Consider the following 21,001-nt stretch of genomic DNA (forward strand, 5'->3'; position numbering starts at 1 on the left):
ATGTCAGTATTAAAATCCACTCCGTTTACACTTCTTATTACATATTGTTTATAATGCATCGTGCGAGTTATTTGAACATAGTGATAATAAGGTCAAAGTTAATTAATATTTTAAATAAGAAGAATGCTCTCATGGTATCTTTTAATGAACTAACTGTCATCAATTTTATCTCCTTTATTTTAAAACATATTTTTACTCATTTATAACATAAAACAGTAAATGAAATTTAATGTTAAAGCAGCACAACATTGAAATCTCATATTCCGTAAAATGTATAGCACTCGTCATTTGATGTCCGGTGGAAAGACTCGTTAGCAACATTACAATATCTTCCTATTTCTATTATTGTAGCAATAAAATATTTCCTGCGATTATGACAAACAATCGTATATGTCGTTATCCCAGGAACTATCACATTGCGAGAATAAATTAACTATAGACCAAATCACGTTGATGATTAATATCCTTATGCTTATGGAGGTGTTCGCATATCGTTTGCAAAGTTAACACCTCTGTGCAGTTATAATTGACATATTGCATAGGTGATTAAGCTGCTTAACTCTTTTTTTCTCATTCAGAAGGCAGAGGACCATATAATATGTGTAAACACTATAGAGTTATTAAATGTTCACAAAGTACTGATTTTCCAGAGACCTTGTTGTGTCCAAATAAGGATAAGTTACACCAAGAAGCCTCAAAAGGAGCATTACATGTTTGCAAGATTACGGAAAATCAATCTCACTTCGTAACCCGAAAATTTAACCACATATCTGAAATTGTTTCATCTTCGAAACGAGCCATCATACATATCAAAGTTTACCATATAGTTGAACATTTGGTTTTGTCAGGTGTTATGAATTCCTTTTATTTTATTTTACCTTGGAGGACGGTAATTTTGTTAATATTTTTACTATTGGCATGTGTCAGTAAATGAATTGTGTAATTAAATACACTAAAAAGGAAACTCCTGTACGCAATATTGATCTATACTCTGTTTGGAATTTTTTTAAGGTATACTTTTGTTGACTGTTCTGATGTACTAGGATTCACAAACCTGTATATTTTGTTTGTGTCTGATCAAGGTTTGTCATTAACGCTTGTACGGCATTGAATCCGGTATCGTATGTTTATTATACATCATTTTGATATCAATATGATAAACAGTAGATGAGAAGAATACGGCATTGAGACTACAACCCAGCGACACAAAAATCTAAGGACATCTGGTTGTTTACAAGGTTATAATTTGGAATTGCAAAAAAAAGCTGCTGTAGTAATGAAATTGGACTGATAAAACACTGGCAAAATATATAAAAAGAATATTCAAACTCATAAGTCGAAAACAAACTCACAATGCCATAACAAAACAAAGCCAAAACAAATGACGAAAAGACAGTACACAAAAGACAACATAGCAAACTAACAACTGAGCAATACGAACCCTACCAAATATCAGAGGTGATCTTCGGTGCTCCAGAAGGGTAAGCCGATCCTGCCATTGTGTTACTCATTTAAGTATAATTCCGGTAATAAGTCTAATTCCTGTCGGTCACATTCGAGAAAAGAGGACGGGTGCGTGCATGACATATAGGTCGTAATCTGTGAAACAGATATCCATGACGGTCAATCAAAACATGATGGCGCCCGTAAAATTTTCGAAAGGGTTATTTTAACTTCACCACTTGAAACTCTTGGTAAAATATCTTCCTTGTAAACAGTGTCCCTCTATCATGGAAATCTACCCTCCTTTAAGAGTAGACTAGTCCGACAGATAACCAATCTATCTGTCTGAAGGACTATACTACTCCGAAAGGAGGGTAGTATACCTAACCTAATAATGACCTCAGGGTTCAGCTAACAAGCAAGCTAACCAAATATTATACCTTTAACTACACACTCTATGCATTCTGCTGTAATTATAACTTTTGTCGTAAAGTTTTGTTCTCAACCTACCCTCATTGTCAATTTCTAGATGTGATGCAAGTCAAGACTTAACGGCATCTGCTATATCCTTTATTTCAATTTCAATGTGGTAGATGCATTCGATATAGTCACCAAATTTTTAATTATTTAACGATAGGATATGAATTATATAGAGTAATGTGAAGTTAAAAGTATTTCATTTTTCCTAAGAAGCTATTGTATGAAGTCCATCTCATATAAATAAAGGAAGTCGACAAGAAGAGGAGCACAGTTGATTCCCGTGGGATTACTCATTGTGTGTTCTTTAAACGTAACAAATATGGTGTCAATCAAGAAATAAAGCATCTTGGAAATGTCAATTTTAGAGGATGTATGTTAAATCACGAGTGATATTTTACAAAAGTTCCCTTCCTAAGAACAAATACTTGTATCTACTTTGGACATTCTTTTTTATCAAATAAAACAGGACCAATTTTTTCAATTTGTCTTTTATTTTTGAATCCGGTATACTTGTGTAAAGGGTAGAAGGATAAAATGTTTTAATACTGTATCAAGAATAAAAAGAGACCTAGATCATTTGAAGTGTAAAGTATCCACTTCTGATACACGCCGCCTCAAAGTAGGTAGTTTCACAATATCTTTGAAACCCGCTTTGATTGCTGATAAAATGTATGATAATAATTTAAAAAGAGGTTGTAATTCAAAGGGAATATAGAACAGACAAATGATTATTTAGACTTTTCTCCTTGGTAAGTGTCTTGGGTGTATGTTCAAGTGAATTGTCAATACCTAATTTCTTTATCAAGCAGTTTATGTAATGTGATTTAGAATTAACGATGTTGTTTGGGGTTTTGTCTGCGGGGAAAACAATGTATGTGTCAAGGAGATAGGACAGGTGCTCAGCAACATTTTGGGTCTTTGAAGATCGATGTAGCATGTGTATTCATAGACCCATTCAGATTTTTAATTTTAATTTGTATCAACGACCTCACATCCATAACACACTTGGAAAGAGTAATGTCTTCTTTTTCGTGTTTAGTGTATTGCCTGGCAAAATCCTCGACTGAATCCATCAGTATTTCAAAGTTGTGTTTCCAATTGATGGATTTAGGCGCACGATACGTCGGGGCTTTGGATAACACATTTCGTGGACTAGTGTTGTTGACAATGTTCAGGTCACCAGTTATAGCATGACCAAACGGATTATATATAGATTGGAAGCTAGAATTAGAGCAGTCAGAAGGTTAAGACATGAAGTCGTCAATGTCGAGATCCTGTAAAGCGTGTTTGACATTGGTAATGGGTTTGGTTTAAGTATAGGAGATGATAGTTATATATTAATTTTTTAAGGTAGGGATGTATTTTCGAGTGATGAAAAACATTTCCCAAGTTGGTGGCATCGAGACCTTTGTTGGCAAAAGAATGTTTTAAAAGGATCCTTTATCCTTTCTATCTTTTGTAATGCAAACCGGTATGAAAAGTTAGTGACTGGCAATATCCAAAATGATAGCTGTAATTTCGTATTGGTTTGAAATGGAGATTTGTAACAGTACTGGTTTCTAAACACAATTTGTACAGAAGTGAAGTTTTGAATTGGGTAGTGAGCAAAGTTTCGTGCGAATGTGATGAATATTCAATGGCTTGTGTATAAATAACAGAAGGTCATTAATAGAGACAAAATGGAGAAAAGACGATGTATCATCACCATGACCCTCGACGTCGGGGAGCAAAATTGATTTATTCATCATAATCACCGAGATACAGAATGGACTAGATAGAATACTTAAACCATCAATTTTGTCGTTAGAACAATAATATTATTTCATGATCGCTATTTTTGGTTTTGAAAATGGAACATATTATTAAAAGAATACCGGTATTTTGTATATACCATTACTCTAAAACAAAACATATCTATAACAAAGTCTGAATAATATGAATGATCAATTCAAGATGAGTGTTTCAAATAAATATTGAATGTATTCAAATAAATGGTGTCCCATTAAACATTTAAAATCATTAAGTAAGTAATATGCATATTTCAATTCCAAGAGGAGCGAAATATCCCAAAGGGATATTCAAACTCACAAAAACAACCTGACAATGCCATGGCATAACAACGAAAAACCACCAAAAGACACACAACAGAACACCAAACAAAACCTGAAAAACTAAAAACAAAGCAACACGACCCTTAGTATCTCCCGCCTCGTTTTGGTATAAGGTTTGCACGTGTGTCTATTGTTTCATACTGTATGTTAATATCTTCATGCTGTTTCGAATTAAGGTGTCTTTGGGTTCCTGACTCTCTGGTAAATACACAATCATTACTTTTATTCTTACTTAGATATGTAATGACTAATAATTTACAATTAAAATTCGACTGCATTGATAAGCAGTTATTTGGATGTGCAGATTCATAACGAAGCAAATTATTACTTTATTTTATTTATTTTCAATTGTTTTTCAAAGCCTATCAGCAGCACAGCTGGAAAATACACACCACATGTAGCTCAAGGCACCTATTAAAATGAAGTCACAAGTATCCATCAATACATGAACATATTTATTTATAGTATAACTAATCGCCGTATTTGAATATCAAAAATAAGACAACGCGTGACCGAACGACGCATGGATTAAACGAGTGCGCAGCACGAGTTTAATCCATAGCGGCGTTCGGTCACAAGTTGTCTTATTTTTGATATTCAAATACGGCGATTAGTTATTCTTTTTATTACATTGGCAAATGGCTTTTTTTTAATGAAATTAATGTAGAAAATGTAAGGAACTATATCTTTTTCCTACGCATTGACAATTTGTTTTGATCCGACGTTATCGACGTCTTGACAACGCCTATTGTTGTATGACGTCAGAGAGTGAAATAACCACGTTTATTTCACATGTGAAATTATCGGTTTTTATTTAACTGGGAAATCAATGTAATTCATTGCAACCAATGTAATAAACCTTTATAATGGTCATCAAGTGATTATTTAAGACATTTGCTTTGTTATTAACAAGCTTTCAATAAAAACTTTCAACAAATTAGGCGCAAATCTTAGAAAAAAAATAAACATATTTAGAAAACCTGGTCCATATTTAAAATATAATCTAAGAGTTTCAAGAGTTGAAAGTTTCTTATTTTCTATTTAATAATATATTTTTGAATACGCAAACATAATTTCGCATTATATGAAGTGATATTTAGCGCAAAACTTACTGGATGAAGTGAAATCTGCATCTAAAACACAAGAAGAGCAAATTACCAATTTACCACAAAGAAACAATCAACTTTAATAGCATACACGTTAAATGGAAACATAAAAGAAGCTATATAAAACTATTATCAATAAAGATGAACAAAGGGAGGTCAAGGATATACGTCAATTAGACAGCAACAGGTATGTCATCCGATGGTTGAATATTTATAACCGACCTATTTAGAAATTTTACATTCAATTAGTTAAAATCATACATTTTCAACAAAAAAGGTAAATTCAAATAAAACATTGAAAACATACAAATCTGATAATATTTATGTTTGATCGATAGATAAAAAAGATGATAGCAGTAATATTGTCACATTGCATCGATTTTAATCTATAAATCCATGGAAAAGTTGTAATGAGAAGAGTTTCAATCCACACACATCCCGAATTTTATATCTTAAAGTTTTGTGTCTTTCAAATGTTAAGGCCAGCGAAAAGATATCAACTTTTTAGTTTGACAAAAATAAAAGGGGAAGAGAAAAGTTAATTAAGTTATTCATATTGTTCATATGAAATGTTAGTAGTATGGCTATCAAAAGATATGCTGCTTGTTTTCCTCCATTTTACCTAAAATGTCTCAATTCAATTGCAGAATGATTTTTTTTCTTAAATTAATCAGTTTTCATTTCCTTTCTATGCATAGTCATTTACAATTTAAGGTATTTGATATGTATACAATATCATTGTTTGATATGCAAGTTTGTCAGATTTCAGGCCCTATAACAATATCTATTAAACAAATTGACAACGTATAATGCAAAGTTCATAATATTGTGTTCTTACAAGTGTAAAAATAGAACACATCAAAATTTAACCACTTCTGTTTTTCTAAAAAAGTGTCAGAATAACTCTCCACTAAATCATTACAGCTAACATTATACCTATCATTGTTTTACATGTAATTTCAAAGATAATGATAAAATGATGTAATGAAGTACCTCTCCGCAGCTTTTTTATGACAGGAGAAACTGTAGCATGCATTGACCTGTAATCTTTACAAAACGCTGCAACTTTGTGTCCAGCTAAAGCCTTTACTTCGTCATAGGTCATTTTAGTATTCACGATGTTTAGAATGTGGTCATGCACCTCGGTGGTCCATCCCTGTATAAAGATAATCTCGCATAAAATTTAACAAAATGAGGATTTTCTTCTCATGAAAATGCCATTTGTAACCTTATTATGTCCTCCTACCAAATAATTTATACTTCACTTTAACTGAAAAATTGCTTTATCTACATACATGCCTTTAAAGTGTTTACACAATTAGAAAAAAAAATCATATAAACTTACGATTCTGTATTTTCTGTCAGATGCCATGGGTACGGGTGATTTCGTGATAATACAAGTTTGCTTGTTTATATTTTTCAGCGCACCGTAACCCTGCAAATTTAAATGTATTTGTCTAAATGAGAAATTCAACGCAACATACGTTCCATTAAGAATATTTACATGTTTATATCTATTCAATTTTTTTTTATGTTCATTTATACTTCCAATAAAATCATAAAAAAACAATTGAAGGCAATTAAAGTCTGTAAATTATTTCTTGTTTAGCCTTGTTTATTAATAATATAAGTTATGAACTCAATAAACTGATAATATTGTTATCAATACTCTTCAGTTACTTAACTATATATTCATACCGTGCTATAATCGTGAAAATTGACTGTCGGGACGCCATTCTTGTATTTACAAACGTCGCCAACAATAGCAATGACAGTCTTTTCTTCGGTATCATGTATAACATCCATAGCCACTTTGCGTCCCATATGGTCGATTTCAATCAGGTGGTTTACCTGTAAAGTCATAAGAAAAATTCAGAATTTTTTATGCACAAAAAATGTGACAGTATAATTAACCGATAATTAATCTTGACGCATTTAATAGAAGACAAGTATGAATACTATATGAAAGGCTCTAAATACACTGAGGCTATACGAGTTTTGCAAAAGACTATTAAATAATTGTCATTGAAATCAATTTTGTTCAAGGATAACGTTTCCAAACACAAAAAAGTTATTAAAGACAACCATTGACAAGGATACTAACTTGAATGTTAACAAATTTAGTTGATTATAAAACAAAATATAATTAACGTACTCATTGATGTGAATTGTTTTTAGAAACAAGTAATTATGGTTTTGTATACATTGTTCGTATTATTTTTTTATTTGAAGTGCTTTACTAGCAGCACAGCAATCAATGATTATTCAAAATTTACTCAAAATTCGAAAATAATAACTTACCTCTGGAATAGCCTTCACATAAACGAACATCAATGTCACTATTCCAATAATCATGATGATGGTTTTGACGAAAGATATCTGTAAACATTAAAAAGAAAGAGGTTCCAATCTTTGAAATGAAAATTAAATGTTTCGTATAATTAAAACTTGTATTAATGATAATATCTACATCTTTTAAATATAAAACAGAAATGAATGATCTTTAAAAATTTTTAATTATGAAAATTATTATTTCACGGTTAAATTATAAAATCTAAATTTAAGAATTGATCACTTTGTATTTAATTTTAAAAAAACGGAAAAGGGAATTAAAATGTTTGTACTCACAGGTTTAAAGAGTTTTATCATAATTGCATTTTTATTTTTTAGAATGGAACTTATATAAGTTTATTTTTCTACCTATATTTGGAAATCTATTCAAAATTCTGTCACGACATATTGTTTACTTCATATGTTGCACGCTAATTTTTAACTCTAATCTAAAAAAAAAAAAAGATAGATTACCTTCTTGTTGACACATAATTAATAACATCAATAAAAAATAAATAAACTCGTTTCGATTTTCAGGGTACCTGTTCTTTTTTTATAGGGTTCTTTTAAAATTTTGTAATTAAATGATAAAAAAAAAGAATTCTATTGATAAAAAAGGCCTTATCGATAGATGTTGGATGTAATCTTCCTGTATGAATTGACTAAAGATGTTTATATTTGCACATTTAAGGTTTAATGTTATTCTTATCTTCATATTTCGCTAGACAGTGCCATGACAGAGGGCTCATCATTGTATAAAATTGTATGCAATTTTGACTCCTTTAGAATCCTTGACTTCACTGCTGGAAATATAAATGCCATCTTCGTGTTGTTCTTGAAATCGTTTTATGAGAAATTTTTATAAAGGTTCAATAAATGTATCTTGATTTTTTTAATCGGTTTTGTGCTTTGTTTGTATTTTTGTTTATATAAATTGTCTTATTCATAGTTTAAAAAACAAGAATAAACTGGGTTTTTTTTCCTTGAAAGAAATTAGTTTCCATTGTATAAGATCATATGTATAAAGGGAAATGTGAGGTAAACATTAGTGAAACGAAAACCTTATCACAATAATAACCAGAAGACATTTAGTGTGCATCATTTAGTTTTCAACAAAAGACAGGTGTATAAACACCCTGGAAAGCTCTAAATTGTCCGGATTCCATTAAACGTGAAGAATTATTAATACATTGAACAGAAACTATCAAATATTTGCCATAAACACCGACTTTTTTCAAATAATGAAAAACATTAAGAGGTGACAAACGACAACTACTCTCAAGATTCTAAACTCTTCCCCTCTTTGTAGATTACAAATCGTACATCGAATATACAATTAAAACCAGTACAGGAATACAATAAAGGTATAATAGATAACAAAATCACAATTTCATACAGCAAAGTCCTAAAAAGAAGAGAAAGTCATGATCATGAGCCATGGTCAAACCAATGTATTTACAGAAAAACTATCATTAAGCGATGTTGTCACAAAACGAACATGATAACCTGGTTGAACCACAATAGTATAACAATAACATCTATCAATAAATCTTTTATGCCAACGAGACATGTTTGCTTGCACTGATAATGACTTTATATGAAATAAACTCGTATATACATCTAATTAGACTGCAGGACAGCATGGTGTTTGATGCCAATATATTGAAATTCCAATACATCATACAAATATCGGACAGTTGATGAAATATACGGACCAACATGATAACCCAACCCGACCATAGATTGTTCATATAAAATTCATTATACTGGTAATATTCATTCTACGTGATGTTTGTCTATTCAAGACTTGACATTATGCTTCTGGACTAACTTTTGATGTCTTTGTTAGCTTACCATTATATGTTCATAAAATGTGTTTTGCATGACATGGATTATAAATTTTGGAAATTCACTGTTACTTTCGTATAATAAATATTCTCTGTACTACTGATTTTTTTCATTCTTATTATTACAGGATGTTATTTATACATGATTTCAATATGACTTTAAAACAGTTAAGTCTTTCTCTTTCCGGGATCAACGAAACAATTTTTGAATGAGAAAAATGAGAGGATGTTTACCCCGGAATGATGTTTGTAAAGGTATCATTAATATATCATCTATATCATATTCATTATAAGCTCAGTTCTATATTCATCAACTATTGATTTTGCTTTTCAACTATTTTGATTCAATTGTCACTGATAACTCTTATTTTGAAAATATGAGCGACTGGCTTTTCAAGTTTTAATCCTGTTATCATGAATGAGTTTTCTGTCCTCCGCCTTCCTCTTTCTACGTATATGATTGTGTTTGGTAAATGTTGATTTTTATGAGAAAAACGTCTATTTCAGTCTCCCAGCAATTGCGCACTAATACTGTACATCAAACCGAAACAACAGTCACGTAACCGGTAGGTCCGTGTTAAATTTGGTTGATTTAGATAATTTTATTTTTAAGAAATTTAGTTATTATCCTGTTACTCATATTCAATGTCTTGTTTTGTTTAAAAAAAACCATGCACAATGATATAGAGGACAAATAAAAACTGTTCAGCATCACGCTACCAATAAAATTCGGACATGAATACAACGACCGTCAAAACCCATTTGTCAGTCAATTTACGAAAAACAAAAAAATCCTATATATGTTTTTACAGATTTTCCCTCTATCATCTGTTAAATTCAAGCGCATCTTTTTATTTGTATGGTTAATTAGACGCTTTAATGGATTTGGGAACAATTGAAATACATTTCAAATCATCAGACATTTAAACGATTGTCAATATAGAACTCCAACTACTAATAACAGAAAAGTGAGTTTCGTAAATTTCCAAAGCAAAATACTTTAAAATTCAAAAGTTATCAAAAATAAAGAGCTTATAAACCTAAGTAGACAAAAAGTATAGCCCAAGAGAAGCAATTGACTGTGAAATTATGGTTTATTCATTCAAAAATAACACTATCATAGTTCGAATATAACCCTGAAATTAACTTTTTTCAATTCATTTATATAACAATATTTTAATATAAAATTTCGTTCCATTGAATTATAAAACATGATGATTAGAATTATCTTTGACAAGTAAAGGCAACAGTAGTATGTCGCTGTTAAAAAGTCATAAATTAATTGAGAGGGTAACAATTTAAAACGGAGGGAAACACATCAGCAAAAGCATACGCCAAAATACATAGAAACGAACTATTTGATAACAACTGCCATTTTACTGATTGGTACTCGACATTTGAAGACAAAAATAGTGGGTTGAACCTAGTTTTATGACTAGCCAAACCTTCCGTTTTTCAAAGATACACGAGACGACTTAGAATTTTGAATTAATCAATGTCCCTCACCTTAGTAGCATAATAACAACTTCACATACATATTGGACACACAGTGCCTAACTCATTCGGTATTCAAGAGCTCGCAACTGCTAATCAAATATTGTCAAAAGTCACCAGTGTCTGAGCAGAAAGTTGATGAACCAGTGGTGTGTTAAAGATCGTTTCGCCCTTTTTTTTTTAAGTTCATCTGAAGATACCAAAACCTGGTTGATAAATATTCTGTATCTAATTTACATATAATACAAGATAGTATTGAAGTATAGATTCTAGGTACTGACGTTGTATATCGTATCCATCTTACGTGGCTCTGTACTTACATCCCGTTATTTTATTGTTGCGTTATTGTAATTTTTTTGTGTTCCTGTCTATCGTTTTTGCAAATGGGCTTTGTCTTTATGCCATTTTATTTCTTTAATGACGTTTTTGCTAGGTTTTGTAGTGATTACGATTATAACACAATGTACCTTACCTTTATGCAATGACTGATGTACCCTTACATTTGACATTTTTAACCTATTATGTATGTCTGTTTTGTTCACACAATCTTGTCAATATAATGGCATTTTATGCGACTGACATACAAGTGAGAGATTTAACTTGCTATTAACTTGCTATAAAACCTGGTATAATCCACCATTTCTACATCAGAAAGTGTCTGTACCAAGTCAGCAATATGACAGTTGTAATCCATTCGTTTGATGTGTTAGGGCTTTTGATTTTGCTCTTTTTGAAATTTAATACATTAATCACCGCATCAGACAAAATTGCATTAAAATAAATATTATCAGAAGACGATAATGACTGTTCGGGGTATAGGCCTATTTGGTTTTAATCTTGTTTAAGGTTCTTTATATTTGGCGGTTCATACTTTTTTTTTTTTACCTTTTATTTCTTTTTCCAAAAACAAAAGTTTGTTTGTTTGTTGGTAAGATCAATTTTTACCTATATTTTCAGGATATTTACTTCACAAATAAATATATCGCAGCTGTTATAGTTCAAGCATTTAGTTACATTACAGTCACGAGAGTAACAACCTTCATTCATAAGTGATAAACATGTCATGGAAACAATGCCAAATCAACATCATTTTAAATCCATGAAATTATTAAATTTCTATTTTAATGTGGATTTATTTTCTTATATTGTCAGAATTCACAACTGGTTTTAAAATCAAGCCAAATTAACCAACATTTGGATATCAGATCATTTTTTTAACTGTTGTCCCTCTTTCCAATATATGCATTATAGGTTTGAATAAACTTTAACTCCAATCAGTTTTTTGTAAACAGAAAACAGAAAAGAATGAAGAACATCATATGTTTAATGTCTATGGCAAAATTGTATTCTTCTTTCAAGTATAAAATTTAAGGAGTAAGTTCACTGACTTGTAAAAATGGTCCTGTCTTTAAAACAACTTCATATAAAGAATATGTAAAGGACATCTTTGACATAAAAACAGATTGAATAAAGCAGAAGTTAAGTTTAAATGCATTTTTGGTTAAAAACAATTGAAAAACAACATTCAAAATCAGATATATCTGGAAATTTTACCTTTTTTTTTCAATATTTGCACAAAAGATTTCAAATTTGGTCAAGATTACCACAACTTATCCTGCCATAATTAGAGAAGTTAAAATTCGAAATATCTTTGTATATTATTAGATTTTTGGGTCATAAAAAAATCATTAAACAGATTTTTGAATATATACTTTGATTTTCTGATGTTGAGGTCAGTTATATTTATACTATATGAACTTGAACACAAACTTTTATAAACTATTATTATAAATATTTAGTTGCGACATTTTAATGATATATTCGGCATTTTGGTGTTAACATAGAAAAATGAATCATAAAAAAAACATGGTTTTCTGAAGAAGAAAAATATACTTGTATATGTGCATATTGGATCAAGTGTTTCGATAATTGATGAATTTTACTACTACCATTCACAAATAATGATTTACGTCTCTGTTCCAATATGTTTTGGTATTCACTGAAACATTTTTATTCATCTTATGTTGGTCTGGTGAGTTCATTTTAATGGGATATAAATTGACACATAACTTCACATCATATTTTCTTGAAAACAATGTTTTAATTGTTTATTAAATTTGGTCGTCTTATTTTTAAAAAGTTGAACTAAAAAAAAACAAAATATAAAGACGTCAAATAAACTCATCATAGATACCAGGATTATTTTTTTTTATTTACGCCAGACGCGCGTTGCGTCTACAAAAGACTCATCAGTGACGCTCGAATCCAAAAAAATAAAAAAGGCCAAAAAAAAAAGTATGAACTTGAAGAGCATTGAGGAGCAAAATTCCTAAACATTTCCCAATTACTGCTAAGGTAATCTATTCCGGAGACAGATCTTTCATTGTTTATGTTAAATTCATTCACAGCTTGTTTAGGTTCGGATCGGTTCATAACTTGATATCGTTCTGTTGTTAAAGACTTCATTTTACTTTTCAAATGCTAGAGTTTTTAGTGGGGCTTTTATTTGTTGTTTAGTTGATGTCTCATTGACTTATTATTCCCTTTGTTAATAATCAAGTTTAAGTTTCTTAATTATGCTCGAACTCAAAGTTTTTTAAAACGAGATAAGCATATCATAAATATGAACACTGAAAAGGCGACCTGTTTGTCATATATTTCATTTTTCGATATATTTATTACAAGCAATCTCTTTAATTTTCCTGTTTCATATGATGCTTGTAATTTTTATTTTTAAACAAATACAGCATCGTTATGTAAAATAAATTCCTTGAATTTAACCATTTTTTTTAATACAAAATGATGTAAATGTCAGCTGTTGCCTATCGAGCACGGAAGAGGCGACCTTCAATTTATAGAATGCTACGTAACCATATAAACGCATACAAATATTGGGATATGAAACGTGATCGCAAACAAATGTCACGTTAAATTAGATAATTTCGTTAAAACTACACCTTAGCACATTTTTGAAAATCATTTCCAGACCCGTTGATTGTGAACAATATTATATAGTGGTTTGAACTCCAGTTTTAATTTTAAAAAAAAACTAGAGGCTCTCAAGAGCCTGTATCGCTCACCTGACTTTTCAAGGATTTTTGAAATTATATAGAAAAAGATAAAATTTGGCTACAAAGTAACAACACTTGGCCAGCACCTAAAGAGGCAAGAAACAAACATGTTTGGTTTCATTCAATTCAGTGGTTCTCTAAAAGAAGTCATTTGTATGCATTTCCCATAGGGTCCTATGTTAAACTAACCCCCCTTCTGGCTGCCATCTTGGATGATGGATCGGGCACAAAGTAACAACACTTGGTCAGCACTTCATAGGGAACATTCATGCCATGTTTGGTTTCATTCCATTCAGTGGTTATCTAAAAGAAGTCATTTGTATGCATTTCCCATAGGTTCCTATGTTATCTAAGTCCCCCGCTGGCGGCCATTTTGGAAGACAGATCGGCTACAAAGTAACAACACTTGGTCAGCACCTCATAAGGAACATTCATGCCATGTTTGGTTTCATTCCATTCAGTGGTTCTCTAGAAGAAGTTCAAAATGTAAAAAAAATTAACGACGACGACGACGACGGACGACGGACGCCAAGTGATGAGAAAAGCTCACTTGGCCCTTCGGGCCAGGTGAGCTAATAATCAAATAAAAAATATCTGGGTTTTTTTCGTTTTCTATTTGTATTGGGTTTTCATCTTTTAAGCGAATGTGATATTGGATACTTTTTAGAAATGTTAAAGCATATCAATTTGTTCTAGTTTACACCTGCTACTTACATGTGTCATATACTTTTCATGAATGGTATTTTTAACCACAATTGAATGGAAGATTGTTCCTGGAATATTTGATCTTTTCCAAACACAACCATATTACATCCTTTAAAAGGTCAATTCGCAACAATATTGTCTATCGGTTAACTGTTATAATCTTCAACAATTTACCAATAGGCTGCTTACAACTACAAATGACAACGACACCGACAGGTAATAGGCAATTGAATGCAACTATTTTCTCAAAAATTGTACTTTTGGAAACAAACTTTACCTGTAGTGTGTTTTTTATTTGTTTGTTTGAAAACAGGTAAGCCTGTATCTTTTATACTTTTCACAACATAGTTTTTATTTGTTTGGTGTGAAACATATTGAAATTCAAATTTAATTGTATTTATATTGAAGAAAAGGGGGGTTCTTAATATTTTATTTGTTTACTCTTCCAGACGGTGAGCCGCAAGCATCCTTGATGAAATATTTGAAAAATGAATAACAAATCTGTTTTAAGTACTAGTAGTAAGTGTCAAGTTAAATATCTGTTTACGTCTCGTCAATGTATGTTAATTTTGGACTTGGATTTTTCCACAATGTACTCCTTTCATTTGTTTACTATGCCAAATTTTCGAAAAATCAATATAGTAAGTATCCACAATAATATTATTTTTGACGGAATATTCAAAAAATTAGTACCTACAGAAAGAACTAATCCATAGTAAATCGTTATATAAAAAAATGCAATGGCTTAATGAGTGTGATTTCCTTCTAGAATTCGTCTATGGACCACACATTTATCACTGTGTCATACAATTGAGATTTAAACGGGAAATATGTCTACGAGACAACAACTAGACAAAAGAGCAGAAAACAGCCAAAGGCCTGTAGGTGTAATACCACCAAATCATGGTACGTCACATCCGGTTGTATACGAAAATAGGTCGATAACAAATATTAGCTTGAATTTGACAGTTGTATGTAATTAATCCTACATTTTATTGCAGTAAAATATTTCTGTGTCATAAACATATGTCTTGGGTATTTCAAAGTACCATTATGTTTTTATTTGGGATTTCTAGAGAATATTTTGAGGTAACATGGTGACTAAACCTTGTACACAGATAAAATAAGGGGAGAAATTTGATTGGTTAACTTCCAGTGATGGTTATTTTCTTTTATGCAATGAAATGTTATGTGAATTTTTTTCTATAGTACTGGACAGGATAAAACTTTAATCATGCCAAGTATTTCTTTATTTGAAACAAAGATAAATTCTACAGATTTTTTTGAAAATTGCAAATTTAACAAAGACTAATAGGGGAAAATCAATGGTGGTATTACACCTGCAAAAGGTCTCCAACTCAACAGAAAATATCCGCACCCGAAGGCGGACTTCAGCATTTAATTTGCACCGTTTTGGTTAATTTATTTTTTTGTGTTCTTTTTCTTTTTGGAGTGTCTTACTTATGTTTTTAAGTCATTTAAAACAGAATCATTCCTTGTAGCTATAACCACATTTCTCATGTTCTGGGTTAAGGATTAATGCCATCAGTTAGCCTGTATATTCAGTCATCTTAAAGGAAATCGTACTATTATCCGATGATTGGCCTCGAACGTGTAAGGTTATATTCAATCGATACGACTAAACAAACACTGTGTATGGAAGTCAAAATTGCAATAATATTTCTTATTCAATATAGTAGCATTTGACTTTATAGAGACCGTGTTTAAAAGAAGACAGTAACACAGTTTTGATTCTTATTTCGTTTATCTAAAATTAAACCTAACACATCCTTGGTTATTTTCCTAAAGCAGAATCTAAGGCTGCGGTATTGACAAAACAAGTTGAAATTACACACCACATGTAGGACACTGAAAAAGATTACAAGTCATAAAAAAATTGTATTTTGTTATCACATTATCAAATAAATATATTTGAAAATATCACATGTAGTCAATATATTAAACATGAAGAAAAAAATAAAATAAAAAGGATATATTTAAAACTGAATACAGAAACAGTATATATACTGTGCATAATTCGAAACACGTGCACTTGTTCTTTACTGATTGTATCCGAGTTCATTAAATGACTTTTAGAGAAGGAGGAAGTTAAACATGTTAAATGTTGGTAATGTCTATATAGTTTTATAAAATAATACACAAAATGTAACAGTAGTTTGCTATGTTCTATTTTATGTAAATTAAACTTACTACTAGATCCAGCATCATCTGCATCTAAAATAAGATGTTTTTTTATTATTTACGTCCAAGTAAATTAACTATGAGAAAAAAGATAAAACGGCAGATGTAGTCCTTTTATTGTTCTGTACACTTGTCAATAAAGTATGTTCTTTCTTTTAACTTAAAGTTATGTAAAATTTGTAGTTGTGGAAGTTTTTTTTAGTTTGCATTCATATTGATTTTATTGCGACGCATATATTTTCTCAGCATTTTAACCAGATAATTAATGCAACAGAAACGAAAAAGTGATTGAAAGCTAAATGTTTGTATTAAAGCGATTTCGGTTGCAAACGAAGCAATTATCATGGTGAAGAAAAATTATAAAAAGTTAATACATATCTAATATTAAAACGAATTAAAAAAAACTACGCGTTTGAGAAATAGATAACATAAAAGTACCTCGTCGCTGTTTATTTCCAGGGGTGATATCAGCGTATAGTGATGTGTAATCTTTACAAAATGCTGCTACTTTTGGTCCAGCTAATGTTTTAACGTCGTCATACGTCAATTTCCTGGGTACTAAACTTAGGATGTGATCATGAACCTCAGTGGTAATACCCTGTGTTATTATGTTTATAAATGAGTTTTAAGTTAATTTCTATAAAAATCAAAGCATGTCATGAACATATTGATATAAAGTAAATACTTTAAGGCTTACGTGTATTATTTTGGATATCATTGTAATACTCATATAGTATTATCTCTTTAAATATGCTCAACTGTCTTTATGAATCTACGAAAAATCTTTGCCGCATAACAACCGTAAAGATTATCATCGTTTTTTGTTTTATTTGTACATTTCATCTGGTAAATCATTTATCTTGTTTTTCTAATTTCCTATATTTTAGTAAATCATTTACCTTTTTTTCTAATTTCATCTAATTTGTATGCATATGTTTAAATCAATTCAAATCAATAAGATTGATAACAACATATAAAAACTCCGAGGTTGCAATACAAATAAAAACTTACGACTCTGTATTGCTTGTCTGTTCCCATTGGTACTGGAGATTTCGTTATAACACAAGTCTGTTTGTTAATATCTTTAAGTGCGCCATAACCCTGTAAATGACCACTAGTATTGTAATTATATAGGGAAAACCGTACTAATACATTTTCCCAGCACTAGGTTGGCCTTTTGTGTACCCAAGGCAGGTGAAGGAAGTCAAATTAGTAGGGCTGTGATTGGATGTAAGCGTAAAATATATTTTTTTATTTATCTATGAATAACTGCAGTGTGTATATTTACCATATAAATTTTGAAACCTATTGAAATATTTTCTAGAGAATTATTCGAAAAGACTTCCAAAATCTGATCAATTTGGTGCAAAATGACGGTGGGCATGAATAACATAAACCAGCTCCGTTGAAAGTTGGTCATGATACTATTTGGCTTTCATTTTTAAAACGGAATAATAAAGTACTAACACCACATATAACTGTTTTATCCAGGTTTTTGTCATAAAAAGTGGTAAATTCAGAAAATGTTAATATTGTCGCCTATGGCAGAATAAATAGTACGGTTTTCCCTATACTGAAGATAGCAAGGGAATCAAAGTCCATCAGACTTCAATTCTTTTATTCTATTTTGAAGCTTTTGATTAGTACATTTGTTTTTTATCACAAAGAATAGAAATTTGAATAGGCGATTAAGGTAGGAGTGATTTCTCATTTAATGACAGAAGTGGGGTTTTTTTCTCTCCTAAGGGAAGAAGGAATCACTTAATACTAGTATGTGTATTGGGTTTTTTTTTCGGAACAATATACACAACCATTATAGTAAAGGAACAACTACAAAATATTAATCCATACTAAAGGATATTTTATCTGCTACATAAATCGTGGGAGACCTCCTTGCATTAGTAGCATTTTACCAACACATGTCTTGTTTTAGTCGCAATGACTACATAAGTTAGCCGCCTACCAAACCAATAATAATAACAAAAACAACAACAACAACAACAACCATAAGAATTGGTTAATCTATATATATAATAGGCTATTTGCCAATTCCCGTAATTGACCCTGTAATTATAGATCCCTATTTTTGTTGTCTCCCTTTATGAGGGACATTATTTTTTATTTACAATGGAGAGCTAGCAGAAAGAGCAAATTTACCTGTGCGTAATGTGAGTAATCTATAAGGTTTTCTAATCTTTGAATAACATTAATTTGTTGTTTAGTTAAATACTTTTGACATCAGAAGTTATTTTTCATGAAAAATTAGTTAAACCGCCGATACATCACATTCAATTCATCATGCTTTGCGTTGGCGAAAGCCAATTTTGTCCGGTATGGAACCAATCTACGATTGACAAAGGGAAGTAATTTGTTTAAAAGTGTGTAATAACAGAATCAAATCGGTAATTGGCAAATGGACTATTGAATGCTGCTTTTTCTCAATTCCAACGAATAAAATAATTATCGTCACTATCTTTTTTGGGGGCTATAATTTTTTAATAAAGACTGTTTCAGTAAATCTCTTTAGCCATACTTACGGTCTTATAATCGTGGAAATTAACTGTTTGGATGCCATTCTTGTATTTAGATACATCCCCAACTATAGCCAGGACAGTTTTGTCCTCAGAGTCATGTATCACATCCATAGCCACTGTGTGTCCTTGGTGATCAATTTCTATTAAATGGTTGACCTGGGATAATAATAGATAAATATTTCGTTTAAAAACGCTGATATTCCGTGAAATAAGTTAGTAACCAATTGACAAATGATGTCATATATGTGTGAATTTTGAAAACATGTTTCAAATGTAGCCACATGAAAGAACAACATAAATTGGTTTGTTATTTTGTAAATTGTACCTAATTTTGTTTGGAAATTGGCGTAAGTCAATAATAATTCCTCAAAATATCAAAATATCAAAAATCTAATTTGAATTTTAATTTGTAATATAAGAACTAAAATGTTTTGTTCATAACAATAACTTTTTTTATGCAACTAGAATAAAACATTCAAGGGAAAAAATAAAGAAAAGCATTTAAATTTATGCACATTTTATCAAAAAACTTTTGTAATGAAATATTTTGAATATTTTACAAGATAATAACTTTTTGAGCAATCTTAATTTCTAAATGGGTTTTTTTTCTAGAGAAATAGTAATTGCTGTTGAAGAGACCAATTAGTATTTTTCCGTTGATTTTTTTTGGGTTTTGCATATGTATTAACCGCGAAATTGTCCTACGGATATCGCTGACGGCAAAAGGGTGGTTAATGGTTATTGTGCCACGGTTCCAAATGTCGTGGCGAACAATGACGATGTTTATACTGATAATTATGAGAATTCTGCTACAATAGCCACTAGTAGCAATGTCCAACCTACTATTATGAGTTAGTCCCAAATGATGTCAAATTCTTGCTTTTGTGTATTACTATATTCAAAAATTAGGGGAAATGTTACAATAAATTGTATCAGTAACTGAAAATAAATATATAAGAAATGTGATCAATCATTTTAGATTTTACCTGTTGTGGTTAATTAAATACTAGTAGTTATAATTGAACGTTTTTCTCTTTTCTATAGAGCTTTAATATGTGATAAATAGACTATATTTACCCTAGTATCCTCTCTCGACCAATATCGGCCCTCGTCTAAAGCCTCCGATTGATATGTGAGTCTCGTGAAAATACCAGGGCAAATATGGAAAAGGGCATGTAATAATCTATGATTGTTTCAAATACGGAAAACTATTTACTCACTTCTGGGACAGCTCCAACACTAACAAGCAATAATACAACTAATCCAAGTATCATGGTTTTGTCTAAAAGAGATAAAAACAAAAACATATATTACAGCATAAACGTCGTCAAAATGATATTTTGTTTATGGTGCTGGTCTTTCCGTAATACTAGTGTGAATGTCAAAATAAATCATTCGTATGCTGTACTTACAGTTAAAAGCTCAATACTAAATGATTATAATCTTTAGAACTGCTATTTGAATTTATAGGAAAATTACCAAAATTAAATACGTCATATTAAAGTGAGTAATTGCAACATTGATAACCTTTCCAATTTTTCGTCGTGGCAGTATTCAATTTCAACATCAGATGTTGCTTTATAATATAGACGCAATACCAGGAACTGTTCATTTTAAAGGGAACTTGAAAAATTAAATTACACTTTCTGTTATTCACATTTTAGTACAAATTGACAT

The 21,001-nt window shown here is 30.7% G+C and overlaps 2 protein-coding genes across 2 annotated transcripts; both read right to left on the reverse strand.

Annotated features, from left to right (window-relative positions):
• Positions 1-4,355: 4,355 nt before the first annotated feature.
• Positions 4,356-7,789, reverse strand: LOC143078415 (uncharacterized). Its single transcript, XM_076253287.1, has 6 exons — positions 7,769-7,789; positions 7,442-7,519; positions 6,839-6,991; positions 6,486-6,575; positions 5,147-5,167; positions 4,356-4,445 (listed from the first exon to the last, which is right to left on the reverse strand). Exons 1-6 carry the CDS (start codon positions 7,787-7,789, stop codon positions 4,437-4,439), a joined length of 372 nt encoding a protein of 123 aa, XP_076109402.1. The 3' UTR covers positions 4,356-4,436.
• Positions 7,790-16,334: 8,545 nt separating this feature from the next.
• LOC143078416 (uncharacterized) lies at positions 16,335-20,812 on the reverse strand. Its single transcript, XM_076253288.1, has 7 exons — positions 20,737-20,812; positions 20,545-20,606; positions 19,328-19,480; positions 17,802-17,891; positions 17,229-17,388; positions 16,800-16,823; positions 16,335-16,457 (listed from the first exon to the last, which is right to left on the reverse strand). Exons 2-7 carry the CDS (start codon positions 20,596-20,598, stop codon positions 16,384-16,386), a joined length of 555 nt encoding a protein of 184 aa, XP_076109403.1. The 5' UTR covers positions 20,599-20,606; positions 20,737-20,812; the 3' UTR covers positions 16,335-16,383.
• Positions 20,813-21,001: the final 189 nt, after the last annotated feature.

The sequence above is a fragment of the Mytilus galloprovincialis genome, chromosome 6, assembly GCF_965363235.1.
Source record: "Mytilus galloprovincialis chromosome 6, xbMytGall1.hap1.1, whole genome shotgun sequence".
In the NCBI taxonomy this organism is placed as follows: Eukaryota; Metazoa; Mollusca; class Bivalvia; order Mytilida; family Mytilidae; genus Mytilus; species Mytilus galloprovincialis.

What these genes read in the sequence shown, in the direction of transcription:
- LOC143078415 (XM_076253287.1), bottom strand. Translation starts at nt 7,789, where the DNA reads ATGATAAAACTCTTTAAACCT. An exon ending in TGATAAAACTCTTTAAACCT is followed by an intron (nt 7,520 to 7,768) that starts GTGAGTACAAAC and finishes TAATGTTTACAG; the next exon opens with ATATCTTTCGTCAAAACCAT. An exon ending in CTGACAGAAAATACAGAATC is followed by an intron (nt 5,168 to 6,485) that starts GTAAGTTTATAT and finishes CTTGTGTTTTAG; the next exon opens with ATGCAGATTTCACTTCATCC.
- LOC143078416 (XM_076253288.1), bottom strand. Translation starts at nt 20,598, where the DNA reads ATGATACTTGGATTAGTTGTATTATTGCTTGTTAGTGTTGGAGCTGTC. An exon ending in GTGTTGGAGCTGTCCCAGAA is followed by an intron (nt 19,481 to 20,544) that starts GTGAGTAAATAG and finishes TTATTATCCCAG; the next exon opens with GTCAACCATTTAATAGAAAT. An exon ending in CAGACAAGCAATACAGAGTC is followed by an intron (nt 17,389 to 17,801) that starts GTAAGTTTTTAT and finishes ATAATAACACAG; the next exon opens with GGTATTACCACTGAGGTTCA.